Raw genomic sequence first — 26,500 nt, forward strand, 5'->3', positions numbered from 1 at the left:
TCTCTCTCTCTCTCTCTCTCTCTCTCTCTCTCTCTCTCTCTCTCTCTCTCTCTCTCTCTCTCTCTCTCTCTCTCTCTCTCCATTCACAAAGGAACAAGAGATATGATTTTGTAATGTGTAGTAAAAACATTAACAACAGGAACAACGCCAACAACAACAAAATTGTCGCTTGCAAAGACTGAAGCAGCTTCTCACACAAAAATAAAACCGAGGAAAATGGAAACAAATTATCGAAAGGGCGAGAAAAGTACGTAAACTGCGATAAACGGAGAACAACAAGAACAACAGTCTGCAGAGACGCTGGCACGTGACACAACAGCAACAAGAACAACACGCCATGTTGTAATCGTGGAGGTGCATTGCTTATTATTTTTAGAACGTGTTCATAAGTAGTCTGCTTGTTATTTGTTTTTGTTAAACGATTGTGCATATCAAACTGAATAACGCTTAAACCAAAACGAAAAGAAACACAGACCACATGCAAGATTCAGGGTGACCGCAAGACTGCACTTGCAGCTGTAGGGAGGACGTCAGCCGGGTTTGTTTATCTCACACAAACTTAATACTGACTATTCCCCCTTTGGGCTCTTATTTGTGATGAGAAATGGTATTTTGACTTTGAAATCAGCTTCAAGTTCAACGCAAAATATTTTTCTTATTCAAGGGACGTAACCGCTCGGTGCGTTTTCTGACTTTTCGAAAAAATCGAATTTGGGGTAAAATCGATCGAATTACATCACAAATCTGCTTCAGTTGCAAGATCTTGACATGCATTTCTCCCTCAAGATAATTGTACCCCTTGAAATATGCGGAGAAACATTCAGTCTGAAGTTAATTTTGGCTGACGCCTGGCTGACGTCCTCCCGTTAGCCGCATGTCAAGACTGCAAATACGAACAAGAGTAAAGGCAAGAACAAATAACCAAAATCATTGTACTCGTAGCATTTGTAAGAACGAAAATAGAAGTCAAAAGGCAGTGAAAAAAAACAATAACATAAACATTAATACACGCAAAGAAAAAGATAAACGAACCCAAAAAATTGTAACAGACAACTGTTTCATGATAATAAGTTGAAACGGAAGGCTGTTGCAAGATTAAATATTAAAAATCACTCACATAGTTGTTGGTACACAAGATGCCTTTCCTTATTAAACAATGACGAGAAGTGAAGCAGAGGTCTTGGGAGTCGCCTTCAAACTGGAAGACTTCCTCGTCTTTGCAACGTCCTAATACAATGTGGCAGTATTTGGTCGACTCAGATCAGATCCTAAAAAATTAATGTAGGCCTCGCAAGCGTGCGCCGTTTCCTTCGTTGTCGTGTCACGTTACAGCGTGTCGTTTTTGAGGGCGTCAGCCATTTCTGAGAAAAACCCAAGACCCAAACTTAGTCTAAGTTTAGCGTGGTATTGTCACAGCGTCATAATTTTGCCTGCCCCCACCCCCACCTCGCCCCTCATCCACCACCCTCTGCATCCGTGTCCCTTGCTTGTTCTTGCATTGTCACAAGGTGACCTCTGTAGGGAATACATCTTGAAAATTAATATAATACGCTCTTTTCATCGGAATCTTTGGAAATGTTTTCATGAGTGCCTTGAATCCCACACTCGACACACTGTTCTGCACTTCAGCTATCATACGCTTTTGACAGTTCTCGTTTCTGGATGAAATCATTATGGGTTCCGGGAGCACTTGTTCAGGTTTCGAAATGGACCAAAAATTACGAACGACAGTTAACGTTCAATATTTTAAGTGGCAGTGCCACTTAAAAAAAACTGCGAAATATCTCGTGTTCGTCGATCATGATCATTCAACTGACTTTTATCTTGCCTTTCGATAAATGGTTGCTAAAACATAAATGTATTCCGTCTCGTGTGAAGGACCGTGTGTACAACCACGGGTCAGTTCAAACTTTGAACATGATGGAAGAGCATGCCTCCACTTGAAAACATATAAGGAAAATAAACAGCCTTGGTGCTACTCTCTGTACAGATTTGTTTTTTTTTTCTGGAGGACAACCAGTAGCAATCTGCAAAATTGATTTAGTAAACAACAAAATCCAACTGTCTACAGTAAGTAGCCAGGCCGCTGATTGTTGGTACACAGGTCCAAGTGAAAAGGTGTTCTTACCTCATGTAAAACTAATCTGAAGACTTTTACCAGATGGTTTACACGAAAGGGAAAGTAACTGTTAGTTTCGATAAACATCAAACTAAATTTAATCATTCAGTTTGCCCCGATGTTTTGCTATACCAGTGGGAATTGTTTCTACATTCTAAGGAGCATTAGAACAAAATGTATATCAAGTGGGTAATTTGATATAAAACACATAATCGTGGTACTGATTCTTTGCGCTAACTTCATGTTTGTACCCCTGACTGTAAATCATCGCTTCTGCACTCGGAAATAGCCGATGTTTGCACTCTGCTTTCAAACCCTTCCACACCCTGTTAACTATGGTACTGGAGTTCTGGTCCTTGATCCTTTTCTAAACTTCCGGTGCGGCACGACGCGGTAAGTTTTCTGCTTTTTTCTCAAAGTATACTCTGTTTTACACCCTGTAAGCCTTCGATGCAGTTGTAGACATATGTCAGGTAATACCTCACCAAGTTGTATGGTGTATGAGGCTGTCGTTGTGGCACAAACTTGCAATGAAATCTTTGATCGGGAGGTAACGTCCCAGGTCTTCTTAGATTTGATGTGGTAATGTCCTTGATGTTTACCTTTCGGGAGCATTATCGTCCGTTTTCTATACATATTTTACAGTCTAACACATTCACGCATTAAGTCAGCTGCTCTTCCCACCTTTCTTATCAACAGAAGGTCCATGCTCCGTGCTCAGACGTCAGTAGTCACTCCATTCATTGTCCTATGTATTCATGGGTAACGTCCTTGTCTTTTTCGCCAAGCAAGGCACAAAAGATAACGTCTTTGTTCACTTTTTGAAAGAACAATTGCAACACTGTTTTGGCCAGTAAACAGTTGATATATGTGTTCTAAAATCTCTCAAGCGTTGAATTGCTTCTAGGGGTACTACAAGTGTTTCCTCAAGTCTACTAACGTGTTTTGGGGTGTTTTCGCATTTCATCATGAAGCCAACAGTTCAAAGGGTGGCATTCAAACTGAATACCCCTTCCCCTCCAATACACAATAGCATGAGTATTTCTCTGTTATGAATTCGTTGTTCCTTGTTTCAGCTGATGGACTTCAGGTGTTATCACTGTGAAGCTAAATTTGACTCACTCCGCGCCACTAAAGAGCACCTTGAGTCAACGCATTCTGACAAACCACTCAAGTTCCGTCAGTTAACAATTGATCATGCTACAGGAAAACAAATGCTAGTAAGCAAGTTATTCAAACATGAAACCGCAGGACCCAGAGAAAAAGAAGAAGAAGAAGAAGAAGAAGAAGAAGAAGAAGAAGAAGAAGAAGAAGAAAAACAATTTCTACGGGCTGCAGCTGCAGCTGCAGCTGCAGCCCGTCTAAAAAAACAAGGTCTGTTGTCACACTGGATCACCCTTCACGAAATTATTGCAAATGGCATATTGCCAATGGATAATATTGCGCTCCTTCTCTTTCTAGATGTTGTGACTTTCTATTCTACAAAGGAAACATGTGCAATGAGATACGCAAGTCAGACCAAAACGTTTTGGCAAACAGCTTACAAGCTTTTTGGTGGGAAGCTTCTCAGATTTATGGGTGGCCCAAAAGGATTAGGTCAAGTTGTTGAAGGGTCTGCTGAATCTTCAGGTAGATGCCTCTCATCTGAGGCAAAGGTAAATTTCATTGTACCGTCACTTAAATGCTTGGAAACACAGAATGTCGGAGAGGCAAACCCTGGGATTATGCAGCAGTGTATAGAAACCCTCTCACAAACAACCAGCACTGTGAAGATTTCGTTTGATTCCAAGAAGATCAATTCGTGTTTGAGTGACAGTCATGGAGACGAGGATCTCTTCGACAATGAACAAACGCCTACACTGAAAGAGACCAAGTTAAGATTGGACACTGAAAGCAAAACAGTGGACGAGCTGAGAGAGAAACTGGAAAACAGCAACCTATCACCTTCAGACCTTCACCAGGCTGTAAATATCATAAGCTGCCGAATACGAGACTTGCGGCAGATGGCGGTACTCAAAACTGAAGGGCTCACAAAGTTCAAAGAACTTGGAAAGCCAGATTGGCGCGCTTCTAAATATGTGTATGTTATAAGCAGCATTCAATCTTCACTTTTCCAGATCAACGCTGTTGGGAATTTAGAACAGATCAATCAACTGTAACTGGCCAAAACAGTAATGCAATTGTTCCCGCCAAAAATGAACAAGGACGTTATCTTTTGTGCCTTGCTTGGCGAAAAAGACAAGGACGTTACCCATGAATACATAGGACAATGAATGGAGTGACTACTGACGTCTGAGCACGGAGCATGGACCTTCTGTTGATAAGAAAGGTGGGAAGAGCAGCTGACTTAATGCGTGAATGTGTTAGACTGTAAAATATGTATAGAAAACGGACGATAATGCTCCCGAAAGGTAAACATCAAGGACATTACCACATCAAATCTAAGAAGACCTGGGACGTTACCTCCCGATCGAAGATTTCATTGCAAGTTTGTGCCACAACGACAGCCTCAGACACCATACAACTTGGTGAGGTATTACCTGACATATGTCTACAACTGCATCGAAGGCTTACAGGGTGTAAAACAGAGTATACTTTGAGAAAAAAGCAGAAAACTTATCGCGTCGTGCCGCACCGGAAGTTTAGAAAAGGATCAAGGACCAGCCATGCGTTGCTCAGAGTCACGAGAGCTCGCTCAAAGCAAAGTCGCTCTGTATTGGTCTAGGCAACGGGCTCAGAACGAGGCGAGCGAGCCAAGATGGCGACGAAGAAGGCACGAATGATGCGAGATATGCAAAAAGTTGTACTTCTTGAGCTAGCAGACGATTCAATCACTGAAATCGTCAGACAGAACGTTGCAATGTTGACAATGATAGCTGCGTCGGTGACTAAATCTCCCAAAGAGGTGGATCCCTCGGTTCACGTCCAAAATTACGCGGAGGAGATTGTGCCACGCTACACGCCGTGGCAGTTCCACCAACACTTTCGGATGTTTCCGGACACATTCGAAGTAAGTACTTTTTCATTGCGTTTGTTTAACACATTTCCTTGCAGTGGCTTTCTATTGACTATTCCTGTGTAACTGAAAAATTTAATGTGCCTTATGCAATTTTGATATGATCTAATTTGCAGTTGATTGTGTTATAAATTTATTTTTGTAAAGTGCAGTCAGCATGTTTGCAAGAATGTATGTTCAACATGGCGGCATGAAGTGAAGTACAAATTTGTCGGCCTTAAAAGATCAAAAGGGAAATATATTTATGTGAAACTTCAAGATGAAAATATAGCATATTGAAACCTTAAAACTCAATATTTGTCAGTAAATTTATGTTTCCTTGAAAACAAACTTTTTAGTGCATACAAGTAATAAAACATTGACATTTCTATTTTAGGAAGGGGGGGGGGGGGGGGTAAATAGTTTGTAATATATATTTCTGCACTGAATATTTTTGGACAGGCAAATAACATAATACAGAATTTTTTGGGTGTGTTTTAGGAACTTTGTGAGTGGATTGGTCCGCATCTCCAGTCGTCCAGATCCATTTCAGTGGAGAAGAAGATGCTGGCAACCATATGGCTTGTCGGCAACATGGAGTCCTTTCGAAGTGTTGCTGACCGGTTTGGTGTTAACAAAGGCTCTTTGCACCGGATTGTTCTGTCTGTTTGCCGAGCCTTGACAGCCATCAGAGGCGATGTGATTTCGTGGCCTCCCCATGGACAGCTGCAGAAAATTGCAAATGATTTTCAGGAGCTGCGTGGATTTCCAGGTATAGTGGGTGCTGTTGATGGTACTTATATTGAAATCCCTGGCACCACAGACGAACACCGAGCTGCTTACATTTGCCGAAAAGGTTTCCCGGCTATGCATCTGCAGGTTGTGTGTACGGCTGACTTGCTCTTTACTGATGTGGACACGGGCAATGCAGGGTCCGTGCATGACAGCCGAGTCTTTCGGACATCTGACCTACAAGCAAAGCTGGAGAGTGAGGAAGGGCGCCTTCCAGCAGGATTCCACCTCCTTGGGGATTCTGCCTATGGGCAGACAGAGTACCTGCTGGTACCATTCCGTGACAATGGCCATTTGTCACCAGTGGAAAGGAATTACAACAATTTACATTCCTCAACCCGAGTGCAGGTGGAAAGGGCAATTGGGCTGCTCAAGGGCAAGTTTCGCCGACTCAAGAAACTTGATATGGTGTCTGTTCGAGACATCCCTTTCATAATCTTTGCATGTTGTGTTTTGCATAACTTTATTATTTTGAGAAAGGTGACATTGAAGATGACATTGAACTGGAAGTGGAAGTGGATGTTGCCGCGGTAGAAGGGGAGGGGGATGTGGCAGTGAACCTGACAGCAGCAGAAAAGAGAATGTCAGTGGCAGAATTGCTGATGTAAATAAGAGTGATCATGAAACCAGCATTGGCACTGTATTTCTGTGTGCCCATGCATGTTCCGAATGTTCAGAACTGAGGCATTTTTGTATGTTTGAAGAGAACTTCTTTTTAAACGGAAAGGGGTAGATAACAAACTTTACGGACATATGCCATGGTATCATGTTTACTTGTTGACTGTGTCAGAATTGTGTATTATTTGTGTGTGTGGTTTGTCTGACTTTGAAGAAATTGCAGAGCTGGGTAGTTGCTGCTTTTCTCATTCATTAAGATATTACTGAAGTTCTCATTTCTAATTCTATGTATTATGCTTTTTAATTTGTGTGTTGAAGTTATCATTTCTTGTTGACTGAATCAGAATTTTGTTTTTGTTGTGTGAATGTGTGTACAGTTACTGTTTTTTTGTAGTCTGACTTTGAACCAATTGCAGAGCATGGTTGTGGATATGGGGAGGTTTTTTTTTCATTCATATAGAAGATTATTGAAGTTCTCAATTGTAATTTTGTATTGGGCTTCTAAATTGCTGAAGTTATCCTTTCTAGTTCTTGACAGTTGTATCAGAATTGTGTCTATGCTGTATGAATGTGTGTACGGTTCGTCCTAGTCTGACTTAAAACAATTTGCAGAGCATTTTCTGATATCGGAAAAATCAATGCCTATATTTTTTGTTTGCCAGTCTATGCCTCTACATTTGAGCTTGCCATGGTGTGCGATACCCTTTTATTTAAAAATGGCAATAAAATGTCTTGCATTCCATTATGTGTTTGTGCAGTGTAAATGTGTTTTGAGAGAGAAGACTGACACAGGCAAAAGCTGTTGACAGCGATATTGACTTGCATGCAGAACAATTAAATACAAACACATGAACAACTGTTCATGGATGATTTTAATAATTACACTTGCTGCAAGAAGCCACGAGAAAATACAAATGACAAAATATGTGCTCACTGATATCAGTCAAAATTGTAACAAACGAAATTTTTGAAATAGACATAAAAAAAAAACAAGTATCCAAGATATTAAAGACTTGGAGACAAAGCAGTGAATGACATTGATGGGTTTTTGTTCAAAGCTGGATAGCAGATGAATAAAGGCAGAAGTACACTCTTAATAATCATAATGAAATATTGGTGGGTAACAAATATCCAACATGTAAAACCTATTTAAAAGTAATACATTTTAGGCAGAAATTTCACAACTGGATAGTACATTTGACTTGAACATTTAGCTAATCAAACAAGTCGTGCTCGCATTTACATAATGAAACGCGACAAAAAATAGTACCAGTAGCCCTTTTCTGGTCACCTGAACATACAAAAAGAATTCAGTGATTGCATTGATTTTAATCCGCGACAAAAATTATGTATCGTAAGATTATATGTACAGACGGAAATATGTGGTCGTAAGGTAATAAGCCGAGGATAAATTGTGATACTTTGACTCGACCATCCTACTGTGGCTGTCTCCTTCGCCATGCCAGCAGTAGGGTTGTCTCATCAAAGTATCCTGATGCATCAAGAGATACATTCAGTTTGGGATTTTTACCGCTCAAATATGTGGTGGTAAGGTAATAAGCCGAGGATAAATTGTGATACTTTGACTCGACCATCCTGCTGTGGCTGTCTCCTTCGCCATGCCAGCAGTAGGGTTGTCTCATCAAAGTATCCTGATGCATCAAGAGATACATTCCGTTTGGGATTTTTACCGCGCGAATATGTGGTAGTAAGGTAATAAGCCGAGGATAAATTGTGATACTTTGACTCGACCAACCTGCTGTGGCTGTCTCCTTCGCCATGCCAGCAGTAGGGTTGTCTCATCAAAGTATCCTGATTCATCATGAGATACATGCAGTCAGGGATTTTTTACCGCGCGAATATGTGGTAGTAAGGTAATAAGCCGAGGATAAATTGTGATACTTTGACTCGACCAACCTGCTGTGGCTGTCTCCTTTGCCATGCCAGCAGTAGGGTTGTCTCATCAAAGTATCCTGATTCATCATGAGATACATGCAGTCAGGGATTTTTTACCGCGCGAACATGTGAAAGTAAGGTAATAAGCCGAGGATAAATTGTGATACTTTGACTCGACCATCCTGCTGTGGCTGTCTCCTTCGCCATGCCAGCAGTTGGGTTGTCTCATCAAAGTATCCTGATTCATCATAAGATACATGCAGTCAGGGATTTTTTACCGCGCGAACATGTGAAAGTAAGGTAATAAGCCGAGGATAAATTGTGATACTTTGACTCGACCATCCTGCTGTGGCTGTCTCCTTCGCCATGCCAGCAGTAGGGTTGTCTCATCAAAGTATCCTGATTCATCAGGAGATACATGCAGTCAGGGATTTTTTACCGCGCGAACATGTGAAAGTAAGGTAATAAGCCGAGGATAAATTGTGATACTTTGACTCGACCATCCTGCTGTGGCTGTCTCCTTCGCCATGCCAGCAGTAGGGTTGTCTCATCAAAGTATCCTGATTCATCATGAGATACATGCAGTCAAGGATTTTTTACCGCGCGAACATGTGAAAGTAAGGTTATTACCCAAGAATAAATGGTGATACGTACGGTGACTTAGTTGAAATAACATGCACAAATACCCTTAAAGGGTTCTCTAAGATATAAAGAGACACGTAATATTTACAGCCGTTTCAAACGCCTTTAAGTCAGTCAATGCAAAATCATTAGAAACACTTACCATATGTACGGTAGTGTGAAAGCAATAACTGTGCAAAAATCAATCCTTTTTTAAGGGTTCACAAAGAAATAAGTAGACACGTAATATTTACAGCCGTTTCAAGCACCTTTAAAGTCAGTCAATGAAAACTCCTTACATCTCCCCCAACCCCCCCCCCCCCCCCCCGATCAGCAACATATGTTCAGTAGTGCGAAAGCAATCAAGTGCCAAAATCAGTTTTTTTCCGTCTTGTATGCGTCAATCATCTGCTGAAGCAGGTTGTTTTTAATTCTTGCTGTTTCTATGAACTCCTGCATGTGAGCCGAGTTTTGCTCCGAAAATTGTTTCAGCCATGCAGGGGGCTCCGGTTCCTGACGTTTCCTCTTCCGCGAAGTCAGCTTTGGGGAATTGAACAACAGCTCCCTAGCCAACGCTGGGGGCCTTTGTCCCTCTACTGCCCCATGTCTGTCAGGTTGGGGATGGTTCTCTGCAACAGAGGACATTTTCTCACTAAAAATATCCATTGTCTGACTGAACAAGCAATTTAAGAAATATGGAATTTAGCCAAGGAGTCAGGATTCTAACAAATACTTTCATTTTTTTCATTTTCATTACTTTATTGTCCCATCACTGGGAAATTCAGGTCGCTTCCTCCCAGTGGAAAGCTAGCAGCAACGGAGTCGCGCTACCCAGGTGTCTGCGTGTTTAGGTGTATTCAGCCACCTGCACTTATGGCAGAATGACCAAGGTCTTTTACGTGCCATTGTGATGACACGGGGGTGGGACATGGCTTCCGTCTCTGGGTCTGCACATAAAGTTGACCCGTGTCCGGCCCGGCCCGAATTCGAACATGCGACCTTTCGATCACAAGTCCAGTGCTCATTTTTTGAAAAATGAGTATACTCTAAACAGTATTCGTCACAAGTAAAATAAATTGAACAAAACATCTAACACAAATACAGTACTGCTTTCACTGATTACCGACAAAACCTGCAAACGTGTCAAAATCCTGGATCAGCTTTGGTATGTGGTCTGTGAAGAAAAGTCTAGCACTATTTGTCGCGGCATGTTTTATCCACCGACTGACTAGAAAATCAAGCGTACAAAATACAGTGAAATTGTATGGGTTCCCAGGTCCGTAGCAGGGCAGCAACATGGATGGAACAAGCCGATGAAGAACTTTGAAGCCTCGCGAGACAAAATTAATGGCGTCGGTTGTGCTTGGATTTGCATTTGACGATGGGTCTTTCTTTAATTCTTCTGTTCCTGTTGGAACTTGGCATCATCTGCAGAACCGTAAGTACTATGGAATGCTAGACTTTGCTTAATGAAGATGAATTTGTAATGTGAAAGTGTTAAAGTTGTGATTAGCGGGGTAAAAACCGCCACAAGCGAACCGGTCAGTTTTAGTACTTTTTGCTGAGTCTGTTAAAAGACCGAGAAAGGATGACGATGTGATTGTAACCGAATTTTGTGAGTGTGGATGCTCAATCGTTTAATATTATAATGTTATTACATTGCCTGTTGTTTAATACTGATAGGGTTAGATTAGTTTAGGGTTCTGGTTCTCGTGTTATGACTGATTACACAAGTTTGGGTGGTTCCCGCCTGTTTCAAAAGTTTCGTGTTTGCGATCCGGGTCAATTATCTCAATACGACTACGAGTGAGTTTGTAGGCCTTTAGCCGAGTTTTATTCACGAATTTTAAGTATCCTAGCCGATTAAGCTTCACATCTCAAGAGATTATATATTTTAGGGTTAACCTCTCAAAATAAAATAACATTGTTGGCACTGATTTGACTGGAGAATGAAAGGATCAACATTTTGTATTCAATCTTAGTTATCTAAATGAAGCCATCGAAGGCTTCCTTTTTGTAACATTGTTTGGTTGTGATTGACTGTCGTTGTACAACTGTAAAGGGCTATCAGTGTATGAGCCTCAAGCCTTTAGTATACCGATCTTGCTCTGTTGTGGTTCATTTCCTGATTGAGTGATGTATGCATACATTTAATACCAGACTTAGTCATTTGAGTTCATGAATGTTGTGAGGTGCACGGAACAGACACTCGGTTGGTTTCACTGGGTTTGAACTGAGAGTGTTTACATTGGGAGTAGAGTTACTATCAGTATCAGTTAATGAAAACAAATGTCTTGTCCTCAACCTATGCTCAAGATTAATTAAGTATTTGGAGTTGACATAAATGTGAAATTATGATTGTTAAAAAAAAGAAGTAAATTATAAATGTTTTTTTATGTAATTTTTGCAGAACTTGATGGGAATTTCTACTCGCTGCAGTTTGCTTCGCAAGAAGCCAGTAGGCGTGGCATCACGCTTACATCTCAAAACCTGGTGCAGATCGCAGAGGGTGGCATGGCTTTGACGTCTGGTCAGCCAGTACAGGAGCGTGTTCTATACCAGACAGAAACCCAGGCCGTGCCACCCCAGTGCCCGCCGCAAGCTGTCGACCCGCCACCTCATCATTCTTTTGAGGCAGTCCCTGGACCTTCATATCATGTAGAGGGGGGCCTGCAAGTCCTAGATGAAGGTAAGCTGGATGAAAATTTTGACTGACAGTCAATGTTTTGCTTTTTCAGTGCGGACTTTTTCAGTATTTGGCATGTTCTTGTTTTCTTTCTCTTTTTGTATAGCAAGATGTTTTTTAGTTTGTTTTTGTGTACATAGTACATGCTTTTAATTACAAATAACAGCAATTAGCATGTTTGAAACTGCACACAGGGACCGGACTGCCAGGAGAAGACATAAACATGGCTAGTTTTGTATTTTTAAAGTCTTATTCTCAATCTCATCATGCATTTTTAGTTATAACCGATAATTATTGCAACATACATTGTTTCGGAGCATATCTTGCAGTTCTTATTATTTTTATTCTCAGCCATGCCGATCAGCTGGACGCAGCCTGCAGTCCTGCTGCTGATAGAGGAGGTCAGAAGCCACCAGCACTTGTTTTCATCCAATGCATTTAAGAAAAATCAAGTATGGACCAAGGTTTCTACAGCTGTTAACCGTCGTGGTTACAGCTACAGCGGATTTGCCTGTGATAAAAAATGGAGGAGTTTGAATACAAGGTGAGCGTTTAAATAATATGTATTACACAGACTTATAACTATTATGTTGGTTGCATCCCTGTGTATGACAGGGGTTGTTTTAGGATGAGTTATTGTGTCTCCAAAAAGTAACATGGCTGAAGCTTATGCAACAGTAGGACCCCACCCCCTCCTCTTTCCCCTTTATTTTCACCATAATATTTCTTATGCAAAAAAAGCAGCAGGGTACTCTCTGAGCTCAGTTGAAGGTCTCTTTGAGGAAGTGAATTTCTGTGTTACCCCCCGGCCAATCTGTACAACTACAAGTAAGGTGTTAAAGTGGGGTTGCCATCAAATTTGGTAGATTATTTGAATGAAGTTTCCCACTGATTACAGAGAGCACCTAGTTGATATTCAAACTTTGAATCTTAAATTAATGAAATTAGCCAGAAATATTCAGGTACACAAAACACTATTTAATATGCTCAAATGTGTTGAAACAGATTCCGCACCATCAAGGACAAAAATTCAAAGACGGGGCAATCCAGGTCATCCTGAGACGAGTTGCCCAGAGCGGGCTGCCACGGGTCGCTCGCAGTGCGCATGACAGAAAGCCGTTTCTTAGAGCCGAGCGAAAAAGTGCCCGCGGTCGCTCGCCGATCCAAGTCTGTAGGTGCTCGCGGCAGTCTGCCTCGCGAGACAAAATGGCGTCGGTTGTGCTTGGATTTGCATTTGACGATGGGTCTTTCTTTAATTCTTCTGTTCCTGTTGGAACTTGGCATCATCTGCAGAACCGTAAGTACTATGGAATGCTAGACTTTGTTTAATGAAGATGAATTTGTAATGTGAAAGTTGTGATTAGCGGGGTAAAAACCGCCACAAGCGAACCGGTCAGTTTTAGTACAAGTTTTTTACTGAGAGTCTGAGTGAGTGAGTCTGTTAAAAGACCGAGAAAGGATGACAATGTGATTGTAACCGATATTTGTGTGTGTGGATGCTCAATCGTTTAATATTATAATGTTATTACATTGCCTGTTGTTTAATACTGATAGGGTTAGATTAGGGTTCTGGTTCTCATGTTATGACTGATTACACAAGTTTGGGTGGTTCCCGCCTGTTTCAAAAGTTTCGTGTTTGCGATCCGGGTCAATTATCTCAATACGACTACGAGTGAGTTTGTAGGCCTTTAGCCGAGTTTTATTCACGAATGTCAAGTATCCTAGCCGATTAAGCTTCACATCTCAAGAGATTATATATTTTAGGGTTAACCTCTCAAAATAAAATAACATTGTTGGCACTGATTTGATTGGAGAATGAAAGGATCAACATTTTGTATTCAATCTTAGTTATCTAAATGAAGCCATCGAAGGCTTCCTTTTTGTAACATTGTTTGGTTGTGATTGACTTTCGTTGTACAACAGTTACTGTTAATAGCTATCAGTATCAGTGTATGAGCCTCAAGCCTTTATTATACCGATCTTGCTCTGTTGTGGTTCATTTCCTGATTGAGTGATGTATGCATACATTTAATACCAGACTTAGTCATTTGAGTTCATGAATGTTGTGAGGTGCACGGAACAGACACTCGGTTGGTTTCACTGGGTTTGAACTGAGAGTGTTTACATTGGGAGTAGAGTTACTATCAGTATCAGTTAATGAAAACAAATGTCTTGTCCTCAACCTATGCTCAAGATTAATTAAGTATTTGGAGTTGACATAAATGTGAAATTATGATTGTTAAAAAAAAGAAGTAAATTATAAATGTTTTTTAATGTAATTTTTGCAGAACTTGATGGGAATTTCTACTCGCTGCAGTTTGCTTCGCAAGAAGCCAGTAGGCGTGGCATCACGCTTACATCTCAAAACCTGGTGCAGATCGCAGAGGGTGGCATGGCTTTGACGTCTGGTCAGCCAGTACAGGAGCGTGTTCTATACCAGACAGAAACCCAGGCCGTGCCACTCCAGTGCCCGCCGCAAGCTGTCGACCCGCCACCTCATCATTCTTTTGAGGCAGTCCCTGGACCTTCATATCATGGAGAGGGGGACCTGCAAGTCCTAGATGAAGGTAAGCTGGATGAAAATTTTGACTGACAGTCAATGCTTTGCTTTTTCAGCGCGGACTTTTTCAGTATTTTGCATGTTCTTGTTTTCTTTCTCTTTTTGTATAGCAAGATGTTTTTTAGTTTGTTTTTGTGTACATAGTACATGCTTTTAATTACAAATAACAGCAATTAGCATGTTTGAAACTGCACACAGGGACCGGACTGCCAGGAGAAGACATAAACATGGCTAGTTTTGTATTTTTAAAGTCTTATTCTCAATCTCATCATGCATTTTTAGTTATAACCGATAATTATTGCAACATACATTGTTTCGGAGCATATCTTGCAGTTCTTCTTATTTTTATTCTCAGCCATGCCGATCAGCTGGACGCAGCCTGCAGTCCTGCTGCTGATAGAGGAGGTCAGAAGCCACCAGCACTTGTTTTCATCCAATGCATTTAAGAAAAATCAAGTATGGACCAAGGTTTCTACAGCTGTTAACCGTCGTGGTTACAGCTACAGCGGATTTGCCTGTGATAAAAAATGGAGGAGTTTGAATACAAGGTGAGCGTTTAAATAAAATGTATTACACAGACTTATTACTATTATGTTGGTTGCATCCCTGTGTATGACAGGGGTTGTTATCGGATGAGTTATTGTGTCTCCAAAAAGTAACATGGCTGAAGCTTATGCAACAGTAGGACCCCACCCCCTCCCCTTTCCCCTTTATTTTCACCATAATATTTCTTATGCAAAAAAAGCAGCAGGGTACTCTCTGAGCTCAGTTGAAGGTCTCTTTGAGGAAGTGAATTTCTGTGTTACCCCCCGGCCAATCTGTACAACTACAAGTAAGGTGTTAAAGTGGGGTTGCCATCAAATTTGGTAGATTATTTGAATGAAGTTTCCCACTGATTACAGAGAGCACCTAGTTGATATTCAAACTTTGAATCTTAAATTAAAGAAATTAGCCAGAAATATTCAGGTACACAAAACACTATTTGATATGCTCAAATGTGTTGAAACAGATTCCGCACCATCAAGGACAAAAATTCAAAGACGGGGCAATCCAGGTCATCCTGGGCTTACTATGACTTGATGGAAGACGTCAACGCTGGCAACCCAGCCGTCAACCCTCCTGTCCGGATAAGTTCTGGTGGCGGGATAACAGGTGAGTTATTGGATTGTTCACTGAACACATTCATATTAGAGAAGTTTTTTGTGTGTGGTTTAACCCTGATGACAAACCAGCAGTGCTTGAACAGCATATGAAGATCAGCCTTTATTGAAATTATTCGGATGATAAAATAGATTAACTGGGATTAGCAATAATATTGCTAATCCCAATTAAAAAAAATGTTTTGATTATGTGCGTAAGTCGGCGCAGGACATTAATTTTTGCTACATTTACAAAAGTTTGCTAGTGTCACTTTGATTCATCACACATTGATTTAAACTGAATGAAGTTTTAAATTTTTGACAGCATATTTCTTTTCTATCTGCCGCACAATCTAGAGTGTGAAGTAAGGCGAGAAAATGGCGTGTGAAGGTGCTGTTAATTGTGAAAGTGAGGAACGTTGAGGGGGCACATCTACCCAAGTCAACGTTGAACATCTTATAGAATCACAAATAATTGTAATTGCCTGTCTTAATGAAATTTTTTACCGGTGCGAATTAAATTTATACTTTTTATGGAATTATAAACTGAATTAATTGTAATGTATTTGCAGAAATTTGTTGTCTAATCAGATATGGGTTTTAAAAAGTGTCAACATTTCCTACGCATTTTGTTTTCAAATGATATTAATAATTGGTGGTATTGATAAACAATGTAGTAGGTGGCTTCTGAAATTCCAGATTTGGTATTGCTTTCGTTTTAATGAAATTATGATTTTTTTGTTCTGAATAACTGATATTTGAAAATATTTGCAAAGAACAAAAAATCATAATCCTTATTGTTAAGTAAGTAGAACTTTCAATATAAGCCTTTGCTTTGGAAAATGATGGCAGATTTATTACATATGAACACTTATTTTGTTTGTTATGACAGTGACGAGGAGTCCGTCAGAGGGGCGTTCCCTTTCAGTTTCACCAGAGACGACCCAGCCAGCATAAGGTTTGCCGAGGGTTCCTGCCATGCAAGGTTTGTCCCAAATTTATTTCAATACACCTTCCTTTTTCAGAAAGCTTCAAAGTTCTTCATCTGCTGGCGACATCCATATTGTTGTCTTGCACATACCTGGGAACCCATACAATTTCACTGTATTTTGTACACTTGATTTTCTACAATACAGTCAGTGGATAAAACATACTGCGACAAATGTTTTCTTCACTGACTCTTACGAAAGGTGATCCAGTATTTTGACACATGTTTGCAGTTTTTGTCTATTTCATTTTAGTTGTCCAAGAAGGAACGTTTATGCGCCAGGAATTGAGTGTTGGTGTGAACTAGTATTGCATGAATCAACAATTAGGTAACTGTACATCATTTCATACAGATTGTAAACTTAGTAAAGGAGGGCAAGTTTCAAGAGTGGTCTTTGATAGCATCACTGATCATGTATGATGTGTTGTCCTGTCTGACAGGTGATACGCCATCATTGTGAACCAGGTAGAACTTTCAATATAAGCCTTTGCTTTGAATAAATGGTGGCAGATTTATTACATATGAACACTTATTTTGTTTGTTATGACAGTGACTAGGAGTCCGTCAGAGGGGCGTTCCCTTTCAGTTTCACCAGAGACGACCCAGCCAGCAGAAGGTTTGCCGAGGGTTCCTGCCATGCAAGGTTTGTCCCAAATTTATTTCAATACACCTTCCTTTTTCAGAAAGCTTCAAAGTTCTTCATCGGCTAGTTCCATCCATGTTGCTGCCCTGCTACGGACCTGGGAACCCATACAATTTCACTGTATTTTGTACGCTTGATTTTCTAGTCAGTCGGTGGATAAAACATGCCGCGACAAATAGTCCTAGACTTTTCTTCACAGACCACATACCAAAGCTGATCCAGGATTTTGACACGTTTGCAGGTTTTGTCGGTAATCAGTGAAAGCAGTACTGTATTTGTGTTAGATGTTTTGTTCAATTTATTTTACTTGTGACGAATACTGTTTAGAGTATACTCATTTTTCTAAAAATATACTGAATTTGGTTGTGAATACTCATGTACAAACCAGGGGTTTCAAGGTCTGATTGTTTATAGGGGGCCCGGTAGCTCAGTTGGTAGAGCACTGGACTTGTGATCGAAAGGTCGCAGGTTCGAATTCGGGCCGGGACGGACACGGGTCAACTTTATGTGCAGACCCAGAGACGGAAGCCATGTCCCACCCCCGTGTCATCACAATGGCACGTAAAAGACCTTGGTCATTCTGCCATAAGTGCAGGTGGCTGAATACACCTAAACACGCAGACACCTGGGTAGCGCGACTCCGTTGCTGCTAGCTTTCCACTGGGAGGAAGCGACCTGAATTTCCCAGTGATGGGACAATAAAGTAATGAAAATGAAAAAAATGAAAGTATTTGTTAGAATCCTGACTCCTTGGCTAAATTCCATATTTCTTAAATTGCTTGTTCAGTCAGACAATGGATATTTTTAGTGAGAAAATGTCCTCTGTTGCAGAGAACCATCCCCAACCTGACAGACATGGGGCAGTAGAGGGACAAAGGCCCCCAGCGTTGGCTAGGGAGCTGTTGTTCAATTCCCCAAAGCTGACTTCGCGGAAGAGGAAACGTCAGGAACCGGAGCCCCCTGCATGGCTGAAACAATTTTCGGAGCAAAACTCGGCTCACATGCAGGAGTTCATAGAAACAGCAAGAATTAAAAACAACCTGCTTCAGCAGATGATTGACGCATACAAGACGGAAAAAAACTGATTTTGGCACTTGATTGCTTTCGCACTACTGAACATATGTTGCTGATCGGGGGGGGGGGGGGGGTTGGGGGAGATGTAAGGAGTTTTCACTGACTGACTTTAAAGGTGCTTGAAACGGCTGTAAATATTACGTGTCTACTTATTTCTTTGTGAACCCTTAAAAAAGGATTGATTTTGGCACAGTTATTGCTTTCACACTACAGTACATATGATAAGTGTTTCTAAGGATTTTGCATTGACTGACTTAAAGGCGTTTGAAATGGCTGTAAATATTACGTGTCTCTTTATATCTTAGAGAACCCTTTAAGGGTATTTGTGCATGTTATTTCAACTAAGTCACCGTACGTATCACCATTTATTCTTGGGTAATAACCTTACTTTCACATGTTCGCGCGGTAAAAAATCCTTGACTGCATGTATCTCATGATGAATCAGGATACTTTGATGAGACAACCCTACTGCTGGCATGGCGAAGGAGACAGCCACAGCAGGTTGGTCGAGTCAAAGTATCACAATTTATCCTCGGCTTATTACCTTACTTTCACATGTTCGCGCGGTAAAAAATCCCTGACTGCATGTATCTTATGATGAATCAGGATACTTTGATGAGACAACCCTACTGCTGGCATGGCGAAGGAGACAGCCACAGCAGGATGGTCGAGTCAAAGTATCACAATTTATCCTCGGCTTATTACCTTACTTTCACATGTTCGCGCGGTAAAAAATCCCTGACTGCATGTATCTCATGATGAATCAGGATACTTTGATGAGACAACCCAACTGCTGGCATGGCGAAGGAGACAGCCACAGCAGGATGGTCGAGTCAAAGTTTCACAATTTATCCTCGGCTTATTACCTTACTTTCACATGTTCGCGCGGTAAAAAATCCTTGACTGCATGTATCTCATGATGAATCAGGATACTTTGATGAGACAACCCTACTGCTGGCATGGCGAAGGAGACAGCCACAGCAGGTTGGTCGAGTCAAAGTATCACAATTTATCCTCGGCTTATTACCTTACTACCACATATTCGCGCGGTAAAAAATCCCTGACTGCATGTATCTCATGATGAATCAGGATACTTTGATGAGACAACCCTACTGCTGGCATGGCGAAGGAGACAGCCACAGTAGGATGGTCGAGTCAAAGTATCACAATTTATCCTCGGCTTATTACCTTACGACCACATATTCGCGCGGTAAAAATCCCAAACGGAATGTATCTCTTGATGCATCAGGATTCTTTGATGAGACAACCCTACTGCTGGCATGGCGAAGGAGACAGCCACAGCAGGATGGTCGAGTCAAAGTATCACAATTTATCCTCGGCTTATTACCTTACTTCCACATATTCGCGCGGTAAAAATCCCAATCTGCATGTATCTCATGATGCATCAGGATATTTTGAGACAACACTATTGCTAGCATGGCGAAGGAGACAGCCACAGTAGGATGGTCGAGTCAAAGTATCACAATTTATCCTCGGCTTATTACCTTACGACCACATATTTCCGTCTGTACATATAATCTTACGATACATAATTTTTGTCGCGGATTAAGATCAATGCAATCACTGAATTCTTTTTGTATGTTCAGGTGACCAGAAAAGGGCTACTGGTACTATTTTTTGTCGCGTTTCATTATGTAAATGCGAGCACGACTTGTTTGATTAGCTAAATGTTCAAGTCAAATGTACTATCCAGTTGTGAAATTTCTGCCTAAAATGTATTACTTTTAAATAGGTTTTACATGTTGGATATTTGTTACCCACCAATATTTCATTATGATTATTAAGAGTGTACTTCTGCCTTTATTCATCTGCTATCCAGCTTTGAACAAAAACCCATCAATGTCATTAGGATTGGAATTTTACATTCACTGCTTTGTCTCCAAGTCTTTAATATCTTGGATACTTGTTTTTTTTTTATGTCTATTTCAAAAATTTCGTTTGTTACAATTTTGACTGATATCAGTGAGCACATTTGTCATTTGTATTTCCTCGTGGCTTCTTGCAGCTAGTGTGATTATTAAAATCATCCATGAACAGTTTTTCATGTGTTTGTATTTAATTGTTCTGCATGCAAGTCAATATCGCTGTCAACAACTTTTGCCTGTGTCAGTCTTCTCTCTCAAAACAAATTTACACTGCACAAACACATAATGGAATGCAAGACATTTTATTGCCATTTTTAGATAAAAGGGTATCGCACACCATGGCAAGCTCAAATGTAGAGGCATAGACTGGCAAACAAAAATTGAGGCATTGATTTTTCCGATATCAGAAAATGCTCTGCAAATTGTTTTAAGTCAGACTAGGACGAACCGTACACACATTCATACAGCATAGACACAATTCTGATACAACTGTCAAGAACTAGAAAGGATAACTTCAGCAATTTAGAAGCCCAATACAAAATTACAATTGAGAACTTCAATAATCTTCTATATGAATGAAAAAAAAACCTCCCCATATCCACAACCATGCTCTGCAATTGGTTCAAAGTCAGACTACAAAAAAACAGTAACTGTACACACATTCACACAACAAAAACAAAATTCTGATTCAGTCAACAAGAAATGATAACTTCAACACACAAATTAAAAAGCATAATACATAGAATTAGAAATGAGAACTTCAGTAATATCTTAATGAATGAGAAAAGCAGCAACTACCCAGCTCTGCAATTTCTTCACAGTCAGACAAACCACACACACAAATAATACACAATTCTGACACAGTCAACAAGTAAACATGATACCATGGCATATGTCCGTAAAGTTTGTTATCTACCCCTTTCCGTTTAAAAAGAAGTTCTCTTCAAACATATAAAAATGCCTCAGTTCTGAACATTTGGAATCTGCATGGGCACACAGAAATACAGTGCCAATGCTGGTTTCATGATCACTCTTATTTACATCAGCAATTCTGCCACTGACATTCTCTTTTCTGCTGCTGTCAGGTTCACTGCCACATCCCCCTCCCCTTCTGCCGCGGCAACATCCACTTCCACTTCCAGTTCAATGTCATCTTCATCAACTCCCTTTCTCAAAATAATAAAGTTATGCAAAACACAGCATGCAAAGATTATGAAAGGGATGTCTCGAACAGACACCATATCAAGTTTCTTGAGTCGGCGAAACTTGCCCTTGAGCAGCCCAATTGCCCTTTCCACCTGCACTCGGGTTGAGGAATGTAAATTGTTGTAATTCCTTTCCACTGGTGACAAATGGCCATTGTCACGGAATGGTACCAGCAGGTACTCTGTCTGCCCATAGGCAGAATCCCCAAGGAGGTGGAATCCTGCTGGAAGGCGCCCTTCCTCACTCTCCAGCTTTGCCTGTAGGTCAGATGTCCGAAAGACTCGGCTGTCATGCACGGACCCTGCATTGCCCGTGTCCACATCAGTAAAGAGCAAGTCAGCCGTACACACAACCTGCAGATGCATAGCCGGGAAACCTTTTCGGCAAATGTAAGCAGCTCGGTGTTCGTCTGTGGTGCCAGGGATTTCAATATAAGTACCATCAACAGCACCCACTATACCTGGAAATCCACGCAGCTCCTGAAAATCATTTGCAATTTTCTGCAGCTGTCCATGGGGAGGCCACGAAATCACATCGCCTCTGATGGCTGTCAAGGCTCGGCAAACAGACAGAACAATCCGGTGCAAAGAGCCTTTGTTAACACCAAACCGGTCAGCAACACTTAGAAAGGACTCCATGTTGCCGACAAGCCATATATGGTTGCCAGCATCTTCTTCTCCACTGAAATGGATCTGGACGACTGGAGATGCGGACCAATCCACTCACAAAGTTCCTAAAACACACCAAAAAAATTCATTATTATGTTATTTGCCTGTCCAAAAATATTCAGTGCAGAAATATATATTACAAACTATTTACCCCCCCCCCCCCTTCCTAAAATAGAAATGTCAATGTTTTATTACTTGTATGCACTAAAAAGTTTGTTTTCAAGGAAACATAAATTTACTGACAAATATTGAGTTTTAATGTTTCAATATGCTATATTTTCATCTTGAAGTTTCATATAAATATATTTCCCTTTTGATCTTTTAAGGCCGACAAATTTGTACTTCACTTCATGCCGCCATGTTGAACATACATTCTTGCAAACATGCTGACTGCACTTTACAAAAATAAATTTATAACACAATCAACTGCAAATTAGATCATATCAAAATTGCATAAGGCACATTAAATTTTTCAGTTACACAGGAATAGTCAATAGAAAGCCACTGCAAGGAAATGTGTTAAACAAACGCAATGAAAAAGTACTTACTTCGAATGTGTCCGGAAACATCCGAAAGTGTTGGTGGAACTGCCACGGCGTGTAGCGGGGCACAGTCTCCTCCGCGTAATTTTGGACGTGAACCGAGGGATCCACCTCTTTGGGAGATTTAGTCACCGACGCAGCTATCATTGTCAACATTGCAACGTTCTGTCTGACGATTTCAGTGATTGAATCGTCTGCTAGCTCAAGAAGTACAACTTTTTGCATATCTCGCATCATTCGTGCCTTCTTCGTCGCCATCTTGGCTCGCTCGCCTCGTTCTGAGCCCGTTGCCTAGACCAATCCAGAGCGACTTTGCTTTGAGCGAGCTCTCGTGACTCTGAGCAACGCATGGTTGGATCGGCGAGCGACTGCGGGGCACTTTTTCGCTCGGCTCTGAGAAACGGCTTTCTGTCATGCGCACTGCGAGCGACCCGTGGCAGCCCGCTCTGGGCAACTCGTCTCAGAACTCCAGTACCATAGCTAACAGGGTGTGCCTTCATGAAGTTCATTCAAGATGTCTCCTTTCCCGTGAAATAAACCCACCAATCACGGATCCGTCTAGGCTCGTTGTGCTTTCAGAGCACGCTTCCTAGTGGATTGGACACATACCAAAAGAATTGTTTTCTGTCTCTTGTAATTTTGCCGAAATCAAATTTGTGAAATGACTTGTGTACCAACTGTCACATGTCATCTGTTCACGCTTCACACTAAACGTCCATCCGGCGTCGGTTACTTGAAAACCTACGTTTAGAACACGCTGGATTTATTTGTCTGCATGCAGTTCATTTTGAATTTCAAAATCAAAACTTTGAATCATCACGGGCTCCAAGAAGAATGTCAGCCTAAAGTGAGATTTAAAAATGAAAAAATATAGTCAAGTTTCAAAAATAAACCTTTGCTCATCCTTTTAGAACGGTTTGACCTCGACGCACTTGAGATAATGCAAAAGTTTCACAACGTTTCGTGGGACAGTTTTAAGAGGGAAATGATTATGAATGACCTTCCTGTTATTGACAAGGAAATATCTAATCTGTCTCGTTTACCGAGCAACTTTGAAGGTGCAGCTAACCGAAAAGAGGTTCCCGGCCAGGAAGTTTGATTTAAAGATGTAGTATTCCTTCGCGTATCGAAGAGTTCACGGGTGAAAGACCTCTAAGCATTGAAAAGATTTAATTGACAGCTGATTGTACGGAAACTCTCTCTGCCTCTGTCTCTGTCTCTCTGTCTCTGTCTCTCTGTCTCTGTCTGTCTGTCTGTCTGTCTGTCTCTCTCTCTCTCACTTTCTCTCTCTCTCCCTCGCTTTCTCACTCTCTCTGTCTCTCTCACTCACACACACTCTCTCTCTCTCCCTCTCTCTCTCTCTCTCTCTCTCTCTCTCTCTCTCTCGTTCTCTCTCTCTCTCAGTCTCTCTCTCTCTTTCTCTCTCTCTCTCTTTCTCTCTCTATTTCTCTCCCCCTCTCTCTCTCTCTCTCTCTCTTTCTCTCTCTCGTTCTCTCTCTCTCCCCCCCCCCCTCTCTCTCTCTCTCTCTCTCTCTCTCTCTCTCTCTCTCTCTCTCTCTCTCTCTCTCTCTCTCTCTCTCTCTCTCTCGGAGCTTGCGTACATGATTTTATTTACACGGGTGTGAAAGTCTCTTCAGCAGATTTCGCATGTTAAATTCAATCACAATGGCCTACTTTAAGGAAAGGAAAATCATCGCAGAAAGCCCAGCACTTAAAGATCAAGAGCAGGAAGTGCATGGGTGGGTAGTTCACAGCTACGCCTGAGGAAAATGATTGCTAGTAGAATATTGCTTTGGGTTTTTGATTGTTTCTAATTATCGCAAGGATAAGGACACCTTACTCTAGTTTTGAGGCTGAATTTTTTTTCTAGCTCTCAGTCAGCTTAAAGGGATGATGTCCACATGAAGATGTCCTTCTTTTGAACAAAATACAAAAGTAAGACCTTAACTGGACATCTTTCAGTGTATGGACATTTCATTATCGTGCTTGTTTTAGTGAGTGCGACAAAGAAGCGACATCGCAAATTCAGAGCTCTGAACCGGACAAGCCGGACACGCGTCCAAAAATAAAACATAATATGATAGTATACTTCAAAGATCAGTATGTGAAATAACTTGTTCTACTTCCAAAGCTAAAACGTTGTTTCGCTTATCCTCCGAGGCTAATACCCCTTTAAAGATGTGTGAACTTGGCCGGACGCTTGGTGAAGGCTGATAAAAATGAACCTGATGCAATTCATAACGAACAGTTTATAGGGCTTGTCCAGGAAAACATTACAAATCATCCATGTGGGGTTCCCGTTTTCAAGTTTCGTTTTGCTCTGTCTCTGTCTCTGTCTCTGTCTCTGTCTCTCTCTCTCTCTCTCTCTCTCTCTGTCTCTCTCTCTCTCTCTCTCTCTCTCTCTCTCTCTCTCTCTCTCTCTCTCTCTCTCATATCATATTTTATGTGTGTAAGTTTACATAGAAGAGCTGTTAAATTAATTATTTTAAAAAATACATCTCTTTCCATGACTGATTATAAACGATTGCAAATTCTTCCTATCAGAGATAGATTTGCATATAACAAAGGTGTGATGATGCATAGAATTATGTCAGGGAATGCCCCTACACTCATTGCCTCAAATTTCAAAATAAATCATTATAGAAAATGTAACAAATTAATTACACCAACTCCAAGAATTGACCTATACAAGTCGAGTCTATTATATTCTGGAGCAATTATGTGGAACGCCATTCCAAATATAATTAAATTACGAATTCATGAAACATCATTCAAGGAATATTACATGCTGTTTCTTTTACAAAACTTATAAAAACTATTATCAGGCAGCTGGCAAAATATAACTGTACTCTCTGATTATATTGAAAAACATGATTATATATAATTCATGAAGGATTTTTTTATTTTTTATTTATTTATTTTTTTTTTTTACAAACACATATTTCCCTGTTATATAGGATTTTCAAGCATTGCTAAAGAATCCTAATGCATCTTAAAATGTCTTATTGGTTGCTTGACATGTTAATTATGGTAAATATGTCATTTGTACTATTGTTAAACTTATCTTTTATTTCTTCTTGTTTGTTACCCCTCAATGGGCGAGGGCCGGATGAAAAGAAGCATGTATGCATTGCTTATTCTGTCACCCTCGTAAAATAAATTTCAATTCAATTCAATTCAATTCTCTCTCTCTCGTCTCTCTCTGCGCATGCACGCACGATGGGACGGTGGTATGTGGGCGTGCGGCGTGCGTTTACGCATGCGTATGTGAGCGTGTGTGTGTGTGTGTAAGTTTTTGGCTGCGTGTCTGACCAGGGGCGGATCAGTTGCTTTGTAAGGGGGGGGGGGGGCACTTTGAATTGAAAGTGAATGTGATGGGCGCGAAGTGCCCGAATTTGCTAGGGGGGTCCGGGGGCATGCTCCCCCGGAAAAAAATTTTGCCCAAAGAAGCAAAATGGTGCCATCTGGTGCCATTTGAACTTAGAAATGGTCATAGAATTAGCATAGAAAAATCTTTTTTTTTTCTCCTTTTTTTTCGGGGGGGGGGGGGCACGTGCCCCCTGTGAACCCCCCCCCCCCCCTCGTCCGCCCCTGCTGACTGTCTGTGACGGTGTCAAAGGAATACAGTGGGAGCGACATAGCCGGCGCATGTAGCGTGACCGACAGAGAGAATACGAGTGCGTTGGCGTTTGTGTATGTATGTCTTTGTGTATGCGCTTGTGCCACTCATTGTGAATTGGTGTCACTTTTCATTCACTATTAACTATTCCGTATTCGTTTTAAATACTGCTTGACGCGACATCGGGAAATCCCGATCCCCACACGATGAGTAGACCTCCAGCAATGAATGGGAAATTCCACGCGTACGGGCAAATTGTAGTTTGGTTGTCAGTAATTAGGTACGTTTTATTGTTGATGGTTTTTTTTTTTTTTTTTTTTGCAAAGTGTCAAATACAAATAGGGCGAATTGACTAGTGGATGAGACATCGGCTTCCTAAGCAGAAGGTCGTGTATCCTGTTCGCCTGTTGCCGGGTGAAGGGTGGAGATTTTTCGGATCTCCCAGGTC

The 26,500-nt window shown here is 41.0% G+C and overlaps 4 protein-coding genes, 2 long non-coding RNA genes and 1 pseudogene across 8 annotated transcripts in view; 4 read left to right on the forward strand and 3 right to left on the reverse strand.

The window, feature by feature from the left end:
- The window catches only part of LOC138959462 (uncharacterized), a 381,943-nt gene that overhangs the window by 332,688 nt on the left and 22,755 nt on the right, over positions 1-26,500 (reverse strand). The window lies entirely within an intron of this gene.
- LOC138959457 (innexin unc-7-like) overlaps positions 1-26,500 on the reverse strand; it is a 61,813-nt gene that overhangs the window by 19,143 nt on the left and 16,170 nt on the right. Inside the window, exon 2 of one of the 2 annotated variants that reach the window (XM_070330956.1) lies at positions 1,118-1,361. The exons of the other annotated variant lie outside the window; for it this stretch is intronic. Coding sequence (XP_070187057.1) covers positions 1,118-1,119 — 2 coding nt within the window. The 5' untranslated portion in view covers positions 1,120-1,361. The remainder of the gene's footprint in view (positions 1-1,117; positions 1,362-26,500) is intronic. 2 annotated transcript variants of the gene reach the window in all.
- LOC138960249 (putative nuclease HARBI1) lies at positions 4,784-6,514 on the forward strand. Its single transcript, XM_070332063.1, has 3 exons — positions 4,784-5,129; positions 5,616-6,351; positions 6,387-6,514. The coding sequence occupies exons 1-3, from the start codon at positions 4,878-4,880 to the stop codon at positions 6,512-6,514; spliced, it is 1,116 nt and encodes a 371-aa protein (XP_070188164.1). The 5' UTR covers positions 4,784-4,877.
- On the forward strand, positions 10,389-12,787 carry LOC138960294 (uncharacterized). Its single transcript, XM_070332132.1, has 4 exons — positions 10,389-10,479; positions 11,452-11,730; positions 12,079-12,271; positions 12,733-12,787. Exons 1-4 carry the CDS (start codon positions 10,389-10,391, stop codon positions 12,785-12,787), a joined length of 618 nt encoding a protein of 205 aa, XP_070188233.1.
- LOC138959453 (uncharacterized) lies at positions 12,782-15,586 on the forward strand. 2 transcript variants are annotated; one of them, XM_070330954.1, is made up of 4 exons: positions 12,782-13,024; positions 14,016-14,294; positions 14,643-14,835; positions 15,297-15,586. In XM_070330954.1, the coding sequence occupies exons 1-4, from the start codon at positions 12,934-12,936 to the stop codon at positions 15,538-15,540; spliced, it is 807 nt and encodes a 268-aa protein (XP_070187055.1). In that variant the 5' UTR covers positions 12,782-12,933; the 3' UTR covers positions 15,541-15,586. The 2 variants fall into 2 exon arrangements, with proteins under 2 accessions (XP_070187055.1, XP_070187054.1); XM_070330953.1 differs by having other exon boundaries at positions 14,105-14,294.
- Positions 16,312-18,205, forward strand: LOC138959455 (uncharacterized). Its single transcript, XR_011453720.1, has 3 exons — positions 16,312-16,411; positions 16,965-17,057; positions 17,889-18,205. It is a non-coding gene; the product is annotated as an uncharacterized lncRNA (long non-coding RNA).
- On the reverse strand, positions 20,314-22,784 carry LOC138959454 (putative nuclease HARBI1; annotated as a pseudogene).

The sequence above is a fragment of the Littorina saxatilis genome, linkage group LG2, assembly GCF_037325665.1.
Source record: "Littorina saxatilis isolate snail1 linkage group LG2, US_GU_Lsax_2.0, whole genome shotgun sequence".
Classification (NCBI taxonomy): Eukaryota; Metazoa; Mollusca; class Gastropoda; order Littorinimorpha; family Littorinidae; genus Littorina; species Littorina saxatilis.

Bases quoted from the DNA above. Each gene is read 5' to 3' on its own strand.
- LOC138960294 (XM_070332132.1), top strand. From the start codon at position 10,389: ATGGCGTCGGTTGTGCTTGGATTTGCATTTGACGATGGGTCTTTCTTT. The intron at 11,731-12,078 runs GTAAGCTGGATG...TTTTATTCTCAG, and splicing joins CCTGCAAGTCCTAGATGAAG to CCATGCCGATCAGCTGGACG. The intron at 12,272-12,732 runs GTGAGCGTTTAA...GTGTTGAAACAG, and splicing joins TGGAGGAGTTTGAATACAAG to ATTCCGCACCATCAAGGACA.
- LOC138959453 (XM_070330953.1), top strand. From the start codon at position 12,833: ATGACAGAAAGCCGTTTCTTAGAGCCGAGCGAAAAAGTGCCCGCGGTC. The intron at 13,025-14,104 runs GTAAGTACTATG...AACCTGGTGCAG, and splicing joins TTGGCATCATCTGCAGAACC to ATCGCAGAGGGTGGCATGGC. The intron at 14,836-15,296 runs GTGAGCGTTTAA...GTGTTGAAACAG, and splicing joins TGGAGGAGTTTGAATACAAG to ATTCCGCACCATCAAGGACA.
- LOC138960249 (XM_070332063.1), top strand. From the start codon at position 4,878: ATGGCGACGAAGAAGGCACGAATGATGCGAGATATGCAAAAAGTTGTA. The intron at 5,130-5,615 runs GTAAGTACTTTT...GGTGTGTTTTAG, and splicing joins TGTTTCCGGACACATTCGAA to GAACTTTGTGAGTGGATTGG. The intron at 6,352-6,386 runs GTTGTGTTTTGC...ATTTTGAGAAAG, and splicing joins CCCTTTCATAATCTTTGCAT to GTGACATTGAAGATGACATT.